The following is a 22,335-nucleotide window of genomic DNA, read 5'->3' on the forward strand; positions in this document are numbered from 1 at the left end:
ACCTGGAGCACCACACAATACATTCTCTGGAACACACACACAAACAGACACACACACACACACACAACAGACAGACACAGACAGACAGACACAGACAGACACACACAAACACACACACACACACACACAGACACACACACAGACACACACACACACACACACACACACACACACACACACACATACACACACGTAAAACATGCATGCAGGGGGCTTTTAAGAAAGACAGCCAGAGAAATAAATTAGTGGCAATGGGGAATGTGGTAAATAATTGATGAAAAGAGACTAAAGAAGAGAGGGATGGAGACAAGTAGGGGGAGAAGAGAGGTGGGGAGGGAGAAAGGGGGCAGAGAGAAAGGGGGCAGAGAGCGTTGAAGTGCCAATGACAGTGGGTGCCATCTCTGTTTCTGGCTGGCGGCCACTAGGTTTTAACGCCCAGTAGGGAATAAGGGCTGTTTATCAACCCCCTCTAAATGCAGCCTTTAACCCCCAACATGGCAACCCTAGATACAGCTCTATCTGTACCCCCAACCCCCTCTAAATGCAGCCTTTAACCCCCAACATGGCAACCCTTGATACAGCTCTATCTGTCTGTACCCCAAACAACCAAGCCCCCCATTAAGAGACATTTAAAAAACACAGACAGACACACACAGACACACACACAGACACACACACCCTTTATACAGTTAAGTACATTCTCTCCAAAGCAACCTCAATCTAGAGAGCCATCGTCCTGGGGGATGCAGCCAGCACAGTATGTCCTTCCCGGGCTGCCATCCCTGACCCCAGCCCTGTGTGAGGGACAGACCCTGGGTTCGTCTCCCGTAGCGATAACGCCACTCAACCGTGAACTGGGGGCCTGTTGCCTTGGCGATGCTGGAACCCAGCCACTCGATTGGACTCCAGTCCTTGGTCAGTTGAATGTCACTCCTCCTCTCCGCAAGGTGAAAACAAAATGGTGACACCTTCACTGTCTTTTCTGACAGGTTATTTATTTGACAAATTACATTGTTTACAAAAAGTTCTGTCATCACTTTCATAGCATCCTCAAACACATAGACAGTGGTGCACTCTTGTATTATATACTGTATATTTCCACCCTCCAGTCCTTTTCTGTCTGTGCAGGGGTTAGGAGAGGAAGCCAAGGGAGACTATTGAGATGCAGCCATCATGTACTAAATGATGGGCACGTGACAATGATGGGTAAGACTGAGAGACATTGACTGCGTTTACATGCACACCATATTCCGATTAAGGTCAATATTCGGGTTATAGTAATATTCCGAATACAGTGTTTACATGCGCTGTAGCAACTGGAATATTCAGTTTACATGTTAATTGGCACTCGTTCGCCATTTCTTCTCGCTCTTGTCTTCCAATGTTGAGGACAAAGTGGATCAGCAGGAGTGTTGTAGTTAAATTGTGGTTCAAAAGCGCAAGTAGGAGAACACAATAACGGAGGACTATGTTGGAAACAGGCATTATGACTTGGCTGTGGGTTAACGCCCGTTCAACGACCACAACCAAGCTACCAACACTAACGTTACTATAGTAACAACTATTGTCCCGCCGAACCACGGGAATATGCCAATTAACATGTAAAAATAACCTGAATATTGACCTTAATCAGAATATGGTGTGCAACTGTGCATGTAAACGCAGTCAGTGAGACTAGAAATTGAGCAGAGCAGACTGATGATCTGGAGCGCCTCTACCAAACTGTTCTCTTCTCAACTGGCAACAGAAATACACCCGGAAATAATATCATCCTCATCATCCCTGCTTTGATCAAAAGGAAGAGAAAAAGAAAAAGGCAGAGGTCATGTGATGACGCACTCCTCTGTTCATGGATGAATCACGGATGATTCATCATTGTTGTGTCACGATGACTCCCGTGGCAGTCTCCACCACGCGTCACGAAACAACAACCTGAGGCTTGGTTGACATGGTGACTTCAAACGCTCTGATACCAAGTGTACAATCCACAATCCACTGCACAAAGTAAATCTAAGTAAGTTTAACGTTTTATTTAAATATCTTAAATCAAGGTAATACATGCTTGTTTTTTGTCTGACTGTACTAGTTTCTTTACTTTAAATCTTGGTAAGTGAAATTGTCCTGTTCTGTTGGCAGATAATTGTGCTTATTTTAAGTAATATTCCCCCATTTTATAGCTTTTTTTTCTCGTTTAAGAGAGCTGACTTTTTGCAGTGTGTCCTCGCTCTGCCAGACGGATGAACTTAAGCACGTCGACCTGATGCACAGCACGTTGCCTTGTCGTTCATCACGAGCGCCGAGCCGTCCAATCAGACGCGCCCGTGCCTGTGACTGTCTGCTCCTGTTGACCTCACCACCGGTGCTCTTCTTCTCTCCAACCCCCCACTCCTGCACAGCTCTGCTCCTCAGCCACAGGGTTGCCTAGCAACCCACCAAGGAGCCGCAAGCCACCACCGCTCCGAACACACAGGGAAACTCCGGAGGCAGGGGTAAATGAACTCCCACTCCACCCCGAACATGGGAATCATGTTCGCTGTCTTTCCATGCAGCTAATACACTAAAACTACAGTCCCCTAACACAGACCCCCTCCCTACACGCTGGCTAGCTACTGTAAACAGTTGTAGAAACAAAGCTTTCAGCTCTGCGCTAGAATCCTCCCTATCCCTAGTCTAGACACACAGGACTTTTTCCCGGACACAGATTAAGCCTTGTCCCAGACTAAAACGCGTCATCGATGGTGATTTAGTCCAGAACCAGGCTTTATCTGCGTCCAGGACGTCGCCCCACAATGCCCCACAAAATAACGTACAGTTGTTCAGAAACGCTCTGATCTCCTATGGCTCTCAACCAGCACAACAGCCCAAACGCAGACCAAGCATCAGTGATGGAAGTTGTAACGTTGCACCCCGCCCCCCCCCACCCTCCTCCTTAACACTATTAGTACATTAAGTGAGTGCTTAAGTACAGGCTGCAGTCTGATGGATGAACCAAGTGCCTTCAGCCACAAACAGCCATGTAATCCCCTCTGGGCAGGCATCAGTGCCGTCATGGCAACCCAAATGAAAATTATGGCCCCAGGGACCAGACAAGCAGATTATGACCAGCCTTGGGCGCCACTAAAACCTCCCTACAGTCCCCCTCTCTCTCTCTCTCTCTCTCTCTCACACTCGCTCCCACACTCACACACACACTCACACATACACACACACACACACACACACACACACACATATACACACACACACACACACACACATATACACACACACACACACACATACACACACATACGGCTGTAAATCCAATTGACACCACATAACCCCCCACTGGGCTGGGGTAAATATTTCCCCTCTTTTACTTCCGTATGACATATCTTGGAGGGGTGGTTTGATGGTGATGAAATGGGTCTGTGGACAGGGCTAAGGGGCTCATTTTGTGGAAAATTGGACAAGCAAGCCTGAGGCTGGGGAGATATAAACTGAAACACAAACATAAACGAAAACATTAAGATCTGATCCCCCACTGGAAGTATCGAGCGATAACACAACAGCCATGGTAATAAATACTGTGCTACATACACACAGACATGGTTTTTTATAGATATGGTCACCGTGACTGCAGGATATTATTAGCAGGTAGGGGCAACAGCAGACTGAAAACCACTATACTCGGGACATAACGCATCAGATAATATTTCTCTCTGATATCGTTTCAGATAGACAGACAGGCAGACAGGCAGGCAGGCAGACAGACAGGCAGACAGGCAGGCAGGCAGACAGGCAGGCAGGCAGGCAAGCAGGCAGGCAGGCAGGCAGGCAGGCAGGCAGGCAGACAGACAGGCAGACAGGCAGACCAGTGTATGTGTACAGTACATGCTCATCCAGTTCCTCTTCCACGGTGCAAAGCTGCTTATGCTCATAGGAAAGTCTGTGTTACCCTGCCCTAGGCTACACAAACACACACACACACACAGAAGTTATTTTAAGCCCCAAATCTGTCTGTATCTCTGTCTGACCTCCCTGACCTCAAGTAATGGGGACAGTGAAGCATTTTGTATTCGAGATAACAAATGCAATGGTATGCATACAAATGTTTGTCTTTACTCTTACCTGATAGTAATTGTTTGTTACAACAACTGTCCCCTTACTTATGCAGGGCACTGTATATATAACGTATACACTGTATATAAGTATAAAACTACTTGTTGTAAGTCGCTTTGGATAAATGTCTAAAATGTAAATGTAAAATGTAATAACCATAAAAGCTCGACATGGCCCGTCTAAGCTCTCCTCTGTTAAGAGTCTCTCCCTCCCCCACAGTATTCACTAAAACACACAGACAAACCAGAGACAGAGCTACCTTTCCTTGTGGGGGCTGGGTCGGGAGTGTCAGTAATGCAGAGGGTTCTGTCTGTAATTACTCTGTAATGCAACTGTTAATCCCAGGAGGGAGCCTGCTGACCTTGGGGGGGGGGCGAGAGGAGGGAGGGGGGTCATCTTTCAATGAGCAAACCAAGGACTCAGCAGCCAGGGGAATAGACTCTACCAGGCCACCCCTACTCAGTATTCAGGGAGGTGTGTGCGTGTGTGTGTGTGTACACAAGGATAGAAAGTGGGACAGAAGGAGAGAGTGAGAAAAATGCTGACTGAGACAGACAGACTGACTGACTCAGAGACAAATGTCAAATGGCCTCCTTGCCCCTGGTGAAGACATCCTTGTACCCCCTGCGGTTTGCCTAACAGGTAGACTTTGATGTGGATAATGATGCCATCATCTACCTGCTACACAAAGCTCTCTCCCATTTAGATATGGCTTGCAGCACAGTGAGGGTCATGTTTTTGACTTCTCCAGTGCATTTAACACCATACAGCCCTTACTACCTGCAGATAAGCTGCTGAGGATGCAGGTGGACTCTCCCATTGTTCCCTGGATTACGAACTACCTGACCAACAGGCCAGTACAATGTGTGTCGGACTAGGTGGTGGGCAGCACTGGCGCCCCCCAGGGGACAGTCCTTGCTCCCTTCTTCTTCACCCTCCACCCATACCTTGGACTTCAGACGCAACACAGATATTTGCCATCTGCAGAAGTCCTCAGATGACTTTGCCATTGTGGGATGTGTCAGTAGAGACCAGGAGACCGAGTAGAGAGGACTGGTGACAGAGGACAGTTTTGTTGAGTGGTGTGAGCAGAAACACCTGCTACTCAACATCAGCCAGACAAAGGAGATGGTGGTGGACTTTAGGAGGACTAGGGTCCCCCTGTCTCCTGTTTCCATCCAGGAAGAGTACGTGGAGGTGGTCCAAATCAACTGGACTGGACTGGTAACACTGGGGGCGGCTGTGGCTCAGCCATTAGAGCTGCGTCTAATAATCGTAAGGTCGGCAGCTCGCAGCAGTTCAAATCCCGGCTGGCCACGTGTCGAAGTGTCCTTGAGTGAGGCACTGAACCCCTAATTGCTCCAGGCAGGGTTGCCTTCAATGGCTCTCTGACCCCCTTGCATAGAGCATAAATACATTTCGTTGTACTATGTGTAATGACAAAGCTTGAATCCCTATCCCCTAACACAGATGTCCTGTATAAGAGGGGCCAGAGCTGGCCTTATTTCCTGAGGCTCAGGTCCTTGTGTGCAGGACTCTGCTGAACATGTTCTACCAGTCAGCAGTGGTGGCCAGCGCAGTGCTGTAACACGGTGGCATGCTGGGGGGGCAGCATCAAGGAAGATGACACCAGGAGGCTGAACAAGCTCATTAGGAAAGCTGGTTCATTGTCACCCTCTTATACTGTAGAGGAGGTGGCCAATAGAAGGATGAGGACCAAACTCCTGGCCATTTGGACAATCCCTCCCATCCCCTACATGAGAACCTCCTCATGTTCTTACTGTATATAATTTAGTCTATTTTATAGTATTATTCTATTGTCATTCTATTTTGTTGTTGTTTGTAATGTGAGCAGCTGTAGCACCTTAATTTCCCCCTCTGGGATCAATTAAATATGTATCTATCTATCTTCAGTAGATCTGAAAGAATACCAAATATTGGCAACAGGGTATTAGCATGCAGGCTAGAGGTCTAATTGGGCGATAAGACAGAAAGATACAACTATGTACCTACACTGAGCCAAGAGGACCTGGGAGGAAGAGGCTGCTCGCTGGAAAAGCTGAAAATGTGAATTAAGTGCTGAGGTAGCAGCAGACATTTTCAAAAGACCCACTTCACTCACACTTCTGCTTCTGTGTCAAACACTCTCTGGTGGCCATCAAGAGTACTGCAATCACAGAAAACACTACTCTGCATTTGCATACCGGTACTCATTCAGCAAAATCGTACTCGATAAAGCCCCTTGTACGAATAAAAACAGTTCTGCAGTGGTTCTGCAATTATTTATGTTTTAGTTTAAAAAAACTTTTTTTTAATTCCTTTTTTTTATGAACAGTTAACATGTCGACATAATATGCAATGTTACACCATAATTCATTAACATTTCACACTCGTTAACAACATACACAGGCATGTACGGTACAGTACAAGTTAAAGGAAAACTGTGAACGGAGGAGTAGATGGATACAGTAACTAAACACAACCTCTACCAGCCACATTCAGTCATAACAGCGAAGCAACGACCTCCTCTCTATCACCTCGTGGAGAGTGATGCTTTCAAACATCTTCTCCACAAGGAAACCGAATGAACGGGAAGACGCTCCTCACCGCTGTTCTCAGAGCAGTTTTCCTGGTTGTCCTATAATGGATACGGGTTAGAACTGGATAAAGAGGAATACTGATCTTAGACCTGTGACGACAGACGGACCAACAACCACTTCACTCTGTGGATGGTAAAGCGCCGCCGTCCTCTTGGAGGTCCTGGTGGTACGGCTCCCCCTGGTGGACCCTCTGGTGGTGCACCCTCAGGTTGCCCTTGTGGGCAAACCTCTTGCCGCACTCGGCGCAGGCGAACGGCCTCTTCCCCAGGTGCACGTCCCTCTGGTGGGCCCTCAGGTTGCCACTGCGGGCGAAGCGCTTCCCGCACTGGGCGCAGCCGAACGGCCTCTCACCCGTGTGGACGCGGGTGTGCACCGTGAGCTCGGACGGCGTGAGGAAGCTCTTGTCGCACATGGTGCAGGGGTGCAGCCTCACCCCCGTGTGGCGCAGCAGGTGCCGGCGCTGGTGGGATGGGTAGGTGAACCCCTTGCCGCAGTACGGGCAGGTGTAAGGCCTGGACGACCCGCCCACGTGGCTGAGCTTGTGCGTGTGTGTGTGTGAGAGTGCGTTGGGGGTGTGTGGCCTCAGAGGGTCTTTGGGGCTGAAAGTCCTCCTGGCCTGGTGAAGGAGGCCCCTGGCTCTGTCGTCTCTCGGTCTCCACGGCGACTGGCCCCTGTGGGCGTGGTAGACATGGGGCTGGTCGTGCGGAGGAGCCTCCCTCTCGTCCGGCGCCTGGTCCTGGTTCTGGTCGATGAAGAGGTCGGCCGGATCCTCTTCGTCGCTGAGCTCCTCTAAACAGAGACCAGAGGGCCTAAAGCAGGTGGCTCCAGTACCAGGTATAATACCACTGGCCTCTTCTGCCTTGAGATCCAGACAAGCCGCCCCACTCCTCCTTGTGTCGAGCCCGGGTAACCACTCTCTCTGCAGGGCTGGACTGGGGTCAGGTCTGGGGGAACAACGGCCATCCAAAGACACTTGGAGGAAGGGATTGGGGTTCTGGTTCTGATGGTGTCTGGGTCTGAGATCCTCCCGGTGATCTTCCTCCCAGTGGGCCACTAACCAAAAGAAAACAACAAAGCTATTCAACAAATCATTCAGAAGGAGACCCCACAAAACACATGGGGCACACCATTAAACAAGCAAAATTGCAAATCCAGGCTATTCAAATTGGGTATGGGAGTTCTAGAGATAAATACTTGATGTTTTTAATTTAAGTTTAAGGATCATCTTCTCACATTCTCCCTCTGGTGCGTCTGACAGGGTGTCGCCAACGTTCTGGTCCCCGACATCACAGCTCCCTTCTGGGCCTTGGATCTCATCAGACTCTGAGCCATGGCGTCGCTCATCCAACTGTGGAGGAGAGCAGAGTTAGGTCCCCCAGTAGACTGTACCCCCCAAACCAACCACACTTACACTACACAAATAATATATATTATATGACTACTTGCACACTACCTGATTACTTGAACACTACCTAACTACTTGTACTGCATCATATTGCATGTCATCTTATTGTATTTGCACCGAATTTTGCACTATTGATTCTACTGTAGTATGACTACCATTGTTTTATCACTTTATTATTAATACTATTGTGATTTTGTATCTTGCTGCAATGCCAATGTTGAAGAACCTAAGCCAATGATTTTTACTCTTGTGTACTTGTACATTGGATGTAATCAAATAAGGTTGTTAGGCTGCATCTCGGCGCACAAACAGACTGCATCTCTGACCTCCTGTTTGATCGCTGACCCCTCCTGCGCCGCCGTCTCCTCTTTCACCCGGGGATGGCTCTCACAATCACCCTCCTGAAACAGAGGGTCTGGCTGAGAGAGGACATCCTCACCCCAGTTAAGACCTGCAAGGACAGAGTGATAGGGGGGGGGGGGAAGAAAGAAAAAAAGGAGATTTTTTTTTTTCTGTAAGACTTCCATTCCTGAATTCTAAGAGGACTATGGAAGAAGACTCTGACCTTCCCCTGACTCAGACCTCTGGCTGGGACTGGTCTCTCCTGCACTCCTGGCCGGTCCCGTGGCCTCTCTTACGTCTTCTCCTCCCTCTCTTCCCTTTCTGTGGGCCTCCTTCCACCTCCTGTCTGCCTGTTCCAGTCTCCCTCTGAGCACAGAGATCTCCTGTCCTCGCTGCGTCAGCTCCTCCTGCTGCTCACACAGACTGCCTTCGAAGATCTTGGCGATCTCACACACGGCCGCCGCCAGCAGGGAGTCCATGACCGTGGCGAGCTGTGTGTGAAAGGCGCTCCTCACAGAGTCCATCATTATCGCCCCTTGCTCTGAGGGCATCAGGGTAGATCTGGCAAAACAACAAAAAACTCACCTAGGCCCAATGACCTCGAAATCGATTAGTTGAATAGGTTAAATTGTCATGCTATGAGGATGTCCGCTGCAACGTTCTTTGACAATGAGCCGATCAAAGATCCTCTTGATGTCGGGGACAGTGACTAACTGTACAGCCTATCTAGCAAACTCTCTGCCACATCACTAGCTAGCTAAGTACCACCAGAACATGTGTGGTATTTCACAACTGTAGTAAGTATATCACTTACGATACTACGAGTATAAAAGCAAAGCGATAGCTGAGCGATAAGATACCAAAGACAGCAAGCTTAAAAACAAAACATGTGAATGTAAACAAGGAAGTCAGCTAAACATTGCAAGCTAACTAACTAGCTAAACGAAACTGATGCAGATATGCTACAGGCTAGCTATTGTAGCTACTGGCTATAGCAATTTCGGACGATAGCGGGTCACTGGGAGTTCGGTCGGGTAAATAAGCACCTTGGATCCGTAAAAAATAGTATTCCTTTGGTAGTGAACCATCGATTTGTCTGTGATATGAGCAACTAACGCGCCCAGGGTTACACAGTCCTAGCTGTGATAAAGCGTTCTGCCTGGCACAGATTTTGAATGGCGATGAGGCAGCAGTCTCGCGATAACGGGGTTTGGCTGTGTTACAGGTTGCTGCGCAGATTTCATGTTGTACCAAATAATATTTCAGAAATATACAAAAACGACTGCTTTAACTCCAGTATGATCTGATTTTATTGACGTAAAAAAAAATCCAGCTTGAGAAAAGTTATTTTCTTTACAGAGTTTAAATTCTCAGAGAATTACAATGTAGCAATAGTACTATGAATAACCATTTATCATTAATTACACCATTTAGATAGATGTTTCAAAAAAAGAACTTATAAAAACGTATATTTAACTAAACTCAAAACATTGAACTACAACGTGCCTCCAAACTAAAACATGCCTCCAAACCATGCGTCCAAAAGTACCTTACATTTCATATAAAGTCACAACCTAACACTTCATGGTGCTGAGCCCTGCAGTCACGGATGGAAAAGTTCATAGTGGGTCCTTAGACGTTTGCTACTCATGAAAGTCTTCTCACAGAGCTGACAACAATGGCCCAAATGGCTTGGATGGTCTCTTATTTGATGTCTATTACGTTTAATAAGAGAGTCAAAGACCATCTTGCACTTCCCACACTTGAAGTTCCCCTTGTGGACCTTCCGCCGATGGATGCTCAGCAAGGCATGGCAGCGAAACCTCTGGGGACACTGATCGCAGCAGAGCGGCTTCTCACCTGTGTGGATGCGAATGTGTTCGATCAGGTAGTTCTGAGAACTGAGAACCTTTAGACATGTCATGCACTGAAACTGTGAGCCCAGCTGATCTACGGCCTCACCGAGCTGCTGTGCGTGGTTTGAGGTAATGGCAGGGTTCTGCTCGGCACAGCTAGATACGGGGTCCTCTATCGGTGCAGTCCAGTCAAGACCTCCGTCTCTCTCCCCATGTTCCCATTGTCGGTCATGGGTAGGTCTGTCTCTCTTGGGGGGTGTTGGTTTGTAGTTGTGGGAGGTTGTCGGGGTTGGTTTGTCTTTGATGGGGGAGGTAGGCATGACTATGTCCGGGGAGACAGGCTCGTTTTTGCTGAGTGAGGTGGGTGTCACTCTGTGGTTGACAGAGTTCTGTTTTTCGTCTTTCTCTGTCTTGATGTGGCAGCTCTGTGTGTGCGTACGGATCATGTAACCTGAGGGAGTCGTCCTGGTTGGACCGAAGTTGGGACCCTTCCTTTGTGACTGCATGTCGCTGGTTCTCGATGGTCCTCTGGAGCACTTCGGATCGGATTCATTTATTTTCCTCCCTCTGCTCTTCCCTCTGCTCTTCAGCACTATTTCACTTCTTTTTCGGGGGCTGAGCTGTGAAGTGCGTGTTCTCCCCTCTCCATGTTTGCTTTTTGAGGCACTAGTTGTTCTGTGTCGTGTTTGGTATGAAGAGACAACCTTGTTGACAACCTTGTTGTCAACCTCGTTTTGTAGGCCTCCTGCTCTCTGCAGATTTTTGCGTTTCCTCGGACGCCCCGGTCCACGCTTCTCTGGAACACGGCTGTGCCCCGACCCGGTCACCATCGCTGTTAAAGAAGCGCTGGGTTCAGGCGTGTTGTCCAGTCCACTCTCCATCACTGGCCCTGCAGGAGGACAATGGAAAGTGTTGAGCAATTTCAAATATTGAATGGCAAATTCTCCTTTTTCTGTTGTTTATAGTTCACCATTGGCATTCATTGTTATCCTAATACATATGTTCTTGCCCTGGGACTGGCAACACCCACAGGGTAAAACAGCTATAAAATTATCATGATAGTGAACTAATGCAGCACAAAGTGTTAATAGCCACAAAGAGAATGAACTCACTTTTCTGAGCGGGACTGCTGGATAGGGCTGTTCGCAGGTGGGTTTCAAAATCTTCATAATCGTCCTCTTCCTAAAACAGAGATATAATAAGTCTGAATATTGTAGAGGGCGTCAGGGTCGATTTCAATACAACTATTTGCAGTTGACTGAGCCTGGTGGACATCCTGAAGAAGTCACCATTTGTCAATACCTTTGCGATTGTAATGTGGCTGAGGAAATCACACCCTGGCCATTCCTTTGAAATGGTAATATATCTCACACCTTCGTATTTCTTGGAAGTGATATTTAAGGCATATGTAAGGCATAAGGCATACAGTCATATGTTGCTTTGAAACTGTAACATTGGTTGTTCGTCTATTCTCATTTTCTGTTAAAACAGCACGACATAATCGTGACCAAGTTATCACAGAGTTTACCGTGAAATGTCTTTTGGAGTCAGATAAAACGTAATGTTAAGCCGTGAAGCTTGTATGAGTTTGTCTGATCATGTCCATGACTGTTAGAAATAATCATTGGGAATTGATAAGATGAATTCTGACATTGAAGCACAAAGGTCACATGGGTGTAGATCACATTTGAATGGAATTCAATGGAAAGCTGAATCGACAATGTTTGCAGATCTGGTCTCATGACACCTCGGGCACACACAGCGGTCAACATGAACGAGCAACTGACTAGAGGGAACTGTCCTCTCTTCATAGTAGTGCACACAGAGAAAATAGATCACATGACCTGTTGGTCATAAACTTTTTAGGCTCAGGAGACTCTGGCTCCTAGAGGTCTGGCTACCAAAAGTCTAATGGCGCTTTTCCACTACCGTGCCGTACCGCGTGAGCCCGTTTTGTTTTGCTTTCTCCACTGCCAACCGAGCCAGGCCGAGCCGGGCCGATTTAGTTCTAGTTCCAGAGGGGTAGCGAAAGGTACTTTTTGCCAGGCTGTGTGTGACGTGTGATGCTGCAGACCGTTGATAGGTCACAACATTGTCATCCCATGTTCATAGAGTTCACCGCTAACCGCCATTATAAAATACCACAGATTTTGAAAGTGGCAAGTAACAGGCACGTAACATCCATATGCTGTATAAATAAATATATTTGACTACCAGCAAGACACCGGAGCACTCGTATCTATAACAAACGCAGAGATTGTATGAGCTCCGGCGTCAGTCCAATGGAAGCGTCAAGCACAGCCTTTCCGTAGAAATACATTGCTCCCTGTCTAACGTTATATACGGTATCTAACTTTACATGTTTTAAGGCTGATCTGTGCATGATAGTGCTGCATTTTGACATAATTCTTATCGCATTTCCCCCTGTTGAGCTGTATAGCGGCACTTAAAGTGAAGTGCTCTTATGACACTTCACTCCTCCTACTGTCCCCGCTCGCTCCAGGTCTGTTGTGTATAATGGAGAAGCGTATCCTACCCGTCCCGTACCATACCGTACTTTCAAATGCGTGCCGTGTCGTACCGGTCTGGTCAATGGAAAAGTGCCATAAGTAAGCTAGTCCTATTTCTGGACTCAAGCCAACTTAAGGTACACAGGAGGATTTAGCTAACCATGTCACAAAACCATTAGGCTGACCAGTAACCACAGACCAAGGTATTCTTTGTGTCACTCCCATAACTACAGCAACATCTCCTCTGCACACATTAACAATACAATACTCATTAACATTTCCCAAGACATTACATATCCTCTCGCTTCTTGCTGCTCCAAAACAGCCTACTGTGCTATATCTTTATGCGCGTCTCTTCATTGGCTCCCAGTCCCTGTGGTGGTCACTGACCTCTTGTTTGATGGTGGGGATTCGCCACAGAGACACGCTGACAGGCCGCATCTCCGTCCACGGCAACACATCGTCGTTTTTCACCCTCGAGGGCGGGGCCATCAACTCCTCAGACTGGAGAGGAGCGCACCACTCATCATCAGGTACTGCAAACACACACAGAGAATCATGACAGTTACTGCAAACACACACAGAGAATCATGACAGTTAATACAAACACACACAGAGAATCATGACAGTTAATACAAACACACACAAGGGGACGACGACACAGTATGACAGTTGACAACGCATTGTGTTGTTGTTGTTGTGGACACATGAAAATCAGGTTGTTGCACAGCAGTTGTCTCTAAATCACCATCCACAAGGCCTGAAATATATATGGCTGTCATTACGATGTAAAATTATTATTTTTTTATAATTGAATTACCTTCGACTTCGATCTCAGGAATGGTAATGACAGAGAACACGGTTTGGCCGGAGGTGTTTGAGTCTGTGGACAGCCCTGTCGCTGTGTCGCCCAGGCACTCTTCGTCACCCAGAGGCTCCCTCAGCCCCTTCACCCTCCTATCCGCCTGTTCCAGCCTCCCTCTGAGGGCGGAGATCTCCTTTCCTTTCTGCGTCAGCTCCATCTGCTGCTCGCAGAGGCTGCCCTCGAAGATCCTGCCGATCTCACACACCGCCGCCTGGAGCAGGGCGTTCATGACAGAAGCCAGCTGCGCCCTGAACACCTTCTTCACAGAGTCCGACATCAGTGTGTAGTTGATTCCTATGCAAATCAGAGACCTATAAGAAACAGATTAATATTATTATTTCAAAATTCGAAAATGACAAACTATTATCCTTGATGGACTCAAGATAGACTCAATAAAACTTGGTGTTTTGCATTTTAGCTACATTTCTAAATAAAACCGGGAAAATTTGAGGTGTTGTCAAACTTTTGACGGTAGTGTTGTATGACCCAGAGGTGAGTCTCTGACAACATAGGAATCAGCAGAAATACCCATAGGAGGCTCAGGCACAATCAGACGGGTTACAATTCATTCTGAACAGCCTGTGTTCCAAGTCATCAGCCGAGAAATATGTTTGATTTAAATATGAATGAGACATACAAATCACATCAATATGACACAACAACCAAATGATCTGCGATAGATGACCTGGAACAAAGCCAAAGTGGTAGTAGTAGTAGTTGCACAAAAATACATGACCAATACCGGGAAAAACACCAGTGCACTATATATGCTGAATAAAAGCTTCAAGCTTCAAAATACCCTACTTGTTTGTTCTGTTGTCTCACCGTGGCGGTGCTGTGTTCAGTTAATGCAGCATGCTTTCTTTCCACGCTTATCCGATTCTATTCGGGGGAAAGGCTGCGACACCACCGCCACAGGATACAACGAATATAACTTAAGATCTCCTCTAGTGTGTATGCTGACTTAATTTCAAGAACAACACAACAAACAAGTACAATATCTTGAAGCCGGTTGCTATTCGGTGTGTTTTTTTCTGTTATCGTTTGCCTTTGTGTGCAACCCGAATGGTACAGTAGACAATGCGAAAGGACAAAGTACTACAAGCTAACAATCAATTGACGAACAGTCACGATCAATAGGATGTGATTAAAGTTATATATGATGTGATATTCAACGCATGGCTGTTCATCTGATGAACTAGACTCGGCTAAATAAGGTAGCTAGCAAGCTAGCCAGCCAACGGAGGTGGATACTCCCGAGTCAGATGTTTGAACAGCTAATTCCCACCAATCATTGAAATTGTTGACCAAATTGCATACGATAATCAAAGTCCACACACACACGTGCTTTAGTTAGGGATGGTTATGTAACACTTTGAAGCTGGCTAGCATCCCCTTCCCCACAACTCTGGAGAGCTTCTCCGCGCGAAAAGAAAACATAACAACAGTCACATTTCGATGGCAATTATTAGACTAATAATCTAATAACACGAACCTGTGGAAAGCCGTTACCCAGTGGGCCCGGTCGTCAACGTCGTTAAGATGATGGGCGTGTAATACACGTAACATATACCGTTCAACTATCCGCGGTAAATCAAAAATAAACCCAATTATTCCCTTGTGTGGAGATCGTCACACGGTCAATTCTCGCGATGTTGTGACTGCGCCCCCCCTTCTTCCCTCGAACCCCTACAATAAAATGTCTCGTTCGAGTGAATTTAGCAGCTGACCCTAGATCATCGGTTAGGACTAGCGCAATGTCTACTCCGAAGCAAACTGCGAAAGGCATTGGTGGTGCTACTAAAATATGCATGTACGTCAATGTTTTAGTAATAAAATGTCAATATATTAATGGTTAATGTGATCACTCTTTAATCTTTGCACTACTGATGTCTACACTACTACCGTTGCACATACTGTTTATTGCACATCTCTTTGATATAGCCTCTTTGTATACAGTACAGGCCAAAAGTTTGGACACACCTTCTCATTCAATGCGTTTCCTTTATTTTCATGACTATTTGGTACATTGTAGATTCTCACTGAAGGCATCAAAACTATGAATGAACACATAGGAATTATGTATTTAACAATAAAGTGTTAAATAACTCTAAATATGTCTTGTATTTTAGATTCCTCAAAGTAGCCACCATTTGCTTTTTTGTTGTTAATAAAATATATAATAATATTTAATAAAATCTGTCTTAATAATAATATGTTATTATATATATATAATATTATTATTATATATTTTATTAACAACAACATTTTTTTTTATTAACAACAAAAAAGCAAAGGGTGGCTACTTTGAGGAATCTAAAATATAAGACATATTTAGAATTATTTCACACTTTTTTGTTAAGTACATCATTCCACATGTGTTCATTCATAGTTTTGATGCCTTCAGTGAGAATCTACAATGTAAATAGTCATGAAAATAAAGGAAACACATTGAATGAGAAGGTGTGTCCAAACGTTTGGCCTGTACTGTACATCTGCCCATTACATACTGTAAATAAGGTACCTTAACTGTACAGCTCATAACTGTACATACCACTAAACTACCATACATGCCTTTCACTATCAAGTTTTTTACATCATGTTCTTATATCACTATTTGCACTTCTGTTTAGATTATAAACTGCATTTCATAGTACTTGTACTCTACAATGACAATAAAGTTGAATCTAATCTAATAATGTATTTTAGGGTAAACAAAAGAAGAAAAAGAAAAAGTCTTGATTCACTGGGTATGACTGTGTTCTTTTATTCTGCAAAGATCAAAATAAATGTCAATTTTATTCAGAACCTGAAAAGCAACTATACATACCTAAATAAATACAAAATCATTTTTTCTTACTTCTGTGACAAGATTGGGTTTTCCAGAGTCCATGTTCAAAGTTATCTACCTTGCATGGATTTGTTCGTGTCTTTTGAGGTCCGCTCGGTCTGGGAATCCCTTCCCACAGTTTGAACAGACGTACGGTCTCTCTCCAGTGTGAATGCTTCTGTGTTTCTTCAGGTAAATATGTCTGCTAAAGCTCTTCCCACACTGAGAGCAACTGAACGGTTTCACCCCAGTGTGATGCTGCTGGTGGGACTTTAGATTACCGTGGTAGATGAAGCTTTTCCCACACAAGGTGCAGCTATAGGGCCTGTCACCCGTGTGGATCTTCATGTGAATCCTGAGATGACACATGTACACAAAGCCCTTGCCACACTGAGAGCACGTAAAGGCCTTCTTCCCTGTGTGGTACTTCTGGTGGTACTTCAGGTTCCTCAGCTGGGTGAAGCTCTTGCCGCAGTGTTGACAGCAGTACGGCTGGTCCTCGGCACATATTATCCCAGGCTGTGACCAGTGGCGTAGCGCAAAATCCCGGGGCCCCCCCGCAAGGTGGCGGCGGGGGCCCTTTCGCAACGGAGGTTAAAAGAAAACGTGCGTTTTTTAGAGTCCGATGCGTTATTGACGTTGTGAAATTTCGCAATATGCACTCTACATTAGCAAAAGGTACAAACAAGTGAGAGCAATAGAACTAAAACCAAATGGTAGACCACAGCAGTAGAATGTATTATAAGTAGAAAAGTACAAGCTTTATTTATTTTAACAAAGTGTGGTGTGCACAGCAGTGCGATATCTGTAATCATACAATCTGTAGACTCTCCGCTAAGGGTTGCCAGATGGGATTGAGAATTTCCAACCTAACAAATCTAAAAACTTCTAAATCCACCAAAAACCAGCCCATCTGGCAACCCTGTCTCCGCTGCATCAGAGTCTACTTGTTGCGCAAAATAGGCCAGGGTTTTGTCAAATCCTTTGTTGGACATCTCGTTTCTTAAGTCCTGGTATATTGTGGCATTTCTTTACTGTTTGCCATCTGGAATGCCCAGGGAGACGCAGACAGCAGAAGTAGAATAGAATAGTAGAATAGAAAAAGAAACCGCTATAACCAGCTGAATGATGTACCTGTATGATGCACTGACAGCCTGTGACTGTGAACCTGGCCGGACACTGCCCTTCTACCTGAGTTTGAGTATGATGCTGGCCAAATAAACGTTGTTGTTTAGTGCCGTACGCTTTCGTGGTATTATATTGTGTGAATTATCATCTGTATGTTGTTTTCTTTCACTCGACTAACCGCCGAGATAATACTTGAGACATGTACTTCCGTATTTATTTATTTTTACAATATCGGACCGACAGTCCCACATATAGCGGCTATAATGTCCGAATAGAGAATCTACCTCCACCTAAAGAATGCTTATTGTACTTGTATCCATGTTGAGAGTGAATGACACAGGGACAGACAATCAGGCAGCAAGGTGCACCGAAGCGAACTGACGCTGAACCCCTCATATAGGGCTTTCACACCGGCAAAGAACCGTGCCGGTTCGCGTTTGGGAAAAAAAAAAGTTTGTATCCAATGTTAGGGGGCCCCTTAGTGGCTGGGGCCCCCCCGCGGTGCGTCGCTTGCGGGCCCGTCCGCTACGCCACTGGCTGTGACGCTGCACTCAGACCACAGAGGTTAGTCTCAGGGTCCCCAACAACACCGCTCTCACCTGTCCTCTGGGGGGGTGTCCCGTATGCTGGCTGTGGTGGTGGCTGCTCCTCGCTTGCCCGTGGTGCTGCTGATTGCGGAGGAGGTGGTGTAGACTGGGGCTGACTGGTCCGTGCCCCTGGATCTGAGCTTGTTCTCTGCATCCCACTATGGGCCATGACGGTTGTTTCTCTGGATTGGGCTCCATGGGTGGCCAGACACCCCCACTCATTCTGGGCATCAGCTTCCTCTTTGACGTGGACGGCACGGACCACTCTCTGCTCCTCCGGCCTAGTTCTGCTCGGCACAGATAGATACGGGGTCCTCTATCGGTGCAGTCCAGTCAAGACCTCTGTCTCTCTCCCCATGTTCCCATTGTCGGTCATGGGTAGGTCTGTCTCTCTTGGGGGGTGTTGGTTTGTAGTTGTGGGAGGTTGTCGGGGTTGGGTTGTCTTTGATGGGGGAGGTAGGCATGACTATGTCCGGGGAGACAGGCTCGTTTTTGCTGAGTGAGGTGGGTGTCACTCTGTGGTTGACAGAGTTCTGTTTTTCGTCTTTCTCTGTCTTGATGTGGCAGCTCTGTGTGTGCGTACGGATCATGTAACCTGAGGGAGTCGTCCTGGTTGGACCGAAGTTGGGACCCTTCCTTTGTGACTGCATGTCGCTGGTTCTCGATGGTCCTCTGGAGCACTTCGGATCGGATTCATTTATTTTCCTCCCTCTGCTCTTCCCTCTGCTCTTCAGCACTATTTCACTTCTTTTTCGGGGGCTGAGCTGTGAAGTGCGTGTTCTCCCCTCTCCATGTTTGCTTTTTGAGGCACTAGTTGTTCTGTGTCGTGTTTGGTATGAAGAGACAACCTTGTTGACAACCTTGTTGTCAACCTCGTTTTGTAGGCCTCCTGCTCTCTGCAGATTTTTGCGTTTCCTCGGACGCCCCGGTCCACGCTTCTCTGGAACACGGCTGTGCCCCGACCCGGTCACCATCGCTGTTAAAGAAGCGCTGGGTTCAGGCGTGTTGTCCAGTCCACTCTCCATCACTGGCCCTGCAGGAGGACAATGGAAAGTGTTGAGCAATTTCAAATATTGAATGGCAAATTCTCCTTTTTCTGTTGTTTATAGTTCACCATTGGCATTCATTGTTATCCTAATACATATGTTCTTGCCCTGGGACTGGCAACACCCACAGGGTAAAACAGCTATAAAATTATCATGATAGTGAACTAATGCAGCACAAAGTGTTAATAGCCACAAAGAGAATGAACTCACTTTTCTGAGCGGGACTGCTGGATAGGGCTGTTCGCAGGTGGGTTTCAAAATCTTCATAATCGTCCTCTTCCTAAAACAGAGATATAATAAGTCTGAATATTGTAGAGGGCGTCAGGGTCGATTTCAATACAACTATTTGCAGTTGACTGAGCCTGGTGGACATCCTGAAGAAGTCACCATTTGTCAATACCTTTGCGATTGTAATGTGGCTGAGGAAATCACACCCTGGCCATTCCTTTGAAATGGTAATATATCTCACACCTTCGTATTTCTTGGAAGTGATATTTAAGGCATATGTAAGGTAAAAGGCATACAGTCATATGTTGCTTTGAAACTGTAACATTGGTTGTTCGTCTATTCTCATTTTCTGTTAAAACAGCACGACATAATCGTGACCAAGTTATCACAGAGTTTACCGTGAAATGTCTTTTGGAGTCAGATAAAACGTAATGTTAAGCTGTGAAGCTTGTATGAGTTTGTCTGATCATGTCCATGACTGTTAGAAATAATTAGGGATGTCCCGATCCGATACTGATATCGGATATCGCCGCGATATTGGTCCTGAATGCTGGATCGCAGATCGGACCAGAAAAAAAAAGGCTCCGATCCGCGTGCCCGATCTGGCGTGTCACTCAAGTGACGACAACAGTAGTAGCCAGTGGTCACGTGCATGACCAGGGCTCGATAGTGCGACTGTTTTGGTTTTCATTTGCGAGTGAATATATTTCTGTGCGACTTGGAAATACATTCAATCACACCAGTGCGACTAAGAGACAGCTGAACTACTGTCATGCGCAGTCAAACTTATGTGTATAAGCGATGAGGGAATGAAAACAGTGAACAGAAACGCGTGTCGCAGAAATGCTTCACGCGAGTCCTATATGCGCTTAAAATGCGCATAAGCTCTCATAGTTCGTAGCGCTGTGTGCTTCCGGTTTCATTACAAAGAGGTTAACCCCATATGTGCCTGACGTCTAACAACATTCAAATGACTCTAACTTCGTCATCTTTTTTCGGATTTCAATGTATGACACATCATTTGAAAGCTTATGATCCGTAGTTCCAATCCACAACACGTCGCATTTGTTGCTTTAATAAAGGCTGGCAGTCTTTAATTTAACTGTTGTTGGTGTGGACTGGGGAGGTATTTGTTATTATTCAGGGGTCAAAACATTTATACAAATATCGGATCGGTATCGGTATCGGTAGTGAAAAAGTGGGATCGGGACATCCCTAGAAATAATCATTGGGAATTGATAAGATGAATTCTGACATTGAAGCACAAAGGTCACATGGGTGTAGATTACATTTGAATGGAATTCAATGGAAAGCTGAATCGACAATTTATGCAGATCTGGTCTCATTACACCTCGGGCACACACAGCGGTCAACATGAACGAGCAACTGACTAGAGGGAACTGTCCTCTCTTTAGAGTAGTGAACACAGAGGAAATAGATCACACCTGTTGGTCATAAACTGTTTAGGCTCAGGAGACTCTGGCTCCTAGAGGTCTGGCTACCAAAAGTCTAATGGCGCTTTTCCACTACCGTGCCGTACCGCGTGAGCCCGTTTTGTTTTGCTTTCTCCACTGCCAACCGAGCCAGGCCGAGCCGGGCCGATTTAGTTCTAGTTCCAGAGGGGTAGCGAAAGGTACTTTTTGCCAGGCTGTGTGTGACGTGTGATGCTGCAGACCGTTGATAGGTCACAACATTGTCATCCCATGTTCATAGAGTTCACCGCTAACCGCCATTTTTAAATATCACAGATTTTGAAAGTGGCAAGTAACAGGCACGTAACATCCATATGCTGTATAAATAAATATATTTGACTACCAGCAAGACACCGGAGCACTCGTATCTATAACAAACGCAGAGATTGTATGAGCTCCGGCGTCAGTCCAATGGAAGCGTCAAGCACAGCCTTTCCGTAGAAATACATTGCTCCCTGTCTAACGTTATATACGGTATCTAACTTTACATGTTTTAAGGCTGATCTGTGCATGATAGTGCTGCATTTTGACATAATTCTTATCGCATTTCCCCCTGTTGAGCTGTATAGCGGCACTTAACGTGAAGTGCTCTTATGACACTTCACTCCTCCTACTGTCCCCGCTCGCTCCAGGTCTGTTGTGTATAATGGAGAAGCGTATCCTACCGGTCCCGTACCATACCGTACTTTCAAATGCGTGCCGTGTCGTACCGGTCTGGTCAATGGAAAAGCGCCATAAGTAAGCTAGTCCTATTTCTGGACTCAAGCCAACTTAAGGTACACAGGAGGATTTAGCTAACCATGTCACAAAACCATTAGGCTGACCAGTTACCACAGACCAAGGTATTCTTTGTGTCACTCCCATAACTACAGCAACATCTCCTCTGCACACATTAACAATACAATACTCATTAACATTTCCCAAGACATTACATATCCTCTCGCTTCTTGCTGCTCCAAAACAGCCTACTGTGCTATATCTTTATGCGCGTCTCTTCATTGGCTCCCAGTCCCTGTGGTGGTCACTGACCTCTTGTTTGATGGTGGGGATTCGCCACAGAGACACGCTGACAGGCCGCATCTCCGTCCACGGCAACACATCGTCGTCTTTCACCCTCGAGGGTGGGGCCATCCACTCCTCAGACTGGAGAGGAGCGCACCACTCATCAGGTACTGCAAACACACACAGAGAATCATGACAGTTAATACAAACACACACACAGAGAATCATGACAGTTAATACAAACACACACACAGAGAATCATGACAGTTACTACAAACACACACAGAGAATCATGACAGTTAATACAAACACACACAAGGGGACGACGACACAGTATGACAGTTGACAACGCATTGTGTTGTT

The 22,335-nt window shown here is 46.2% G+C and overlaps 1 protein-coding gene across 1 annotated transcript; it reads right to left on the reverse strand.

The window, feature by feature from the left end:
• Positions 1-6,467: 6,467 nt before the first annotated feature.
• LOC308152371 (uncharacterized protein) lies at positions 6,468-9,583 on the reverse strand. The gene is made up of 4 exons (XM_080525336.1): positions 8,672-9,583; positions 8,433-8,557; positions 7,935-8,049; positions 6,468-7,754 (listed from the first exon to the last, which is right to left on the reverse strand). Exons 1-4 carry the CDS (start codon positions 8,997-8,999, stop codon positions 6,820-6,822), a joined length of 1,503 nt encoding a protein of 500 aa, XP_080381462.1. The 5' UTR covers positions 9,000-9,583; the 3' UTR covers positions 6,468-6,819.
• Between the last annotated feature and the right edge of the window lie 12,752 nt (positions 9,584-22,335).

Source organism: Nansenia antarctica (assembly GCF_963989245.1).
Source record: "Nansenia antarctica genome assembly, chromosome: 3".
Lineage (NCBI taxonomy): Eukaryota > Metazoa > Chordata > Actinopteri > Argentiniformes > Microstomatidae > Nansenia > Nansenia antarctica.

Coding starts and splice junctions, on each gene's coding strand:
- LOC308152371 (XM_080525336.1), bottom strand. CDS start 8,999: ATGCCCTCAGAGCAAGGGGCGATAATGATGGACTCTGTGAGGAGCGCC. Junction 8,558..8,671: donor GAGGTCTGAGTCAGGGGAAG/GTCAGAGTCTTC, acceptor CTGTCCTTGCAG/GTCTTAACTGGGGTGAGGAT. Junction 7,755..7,934: donor AGACGCACCAGAGGGAGAAT/GTGAGAAGATGA, acceptor TCTTTTGGTTAG/TGGCCCACTGGGAGGAAGAT.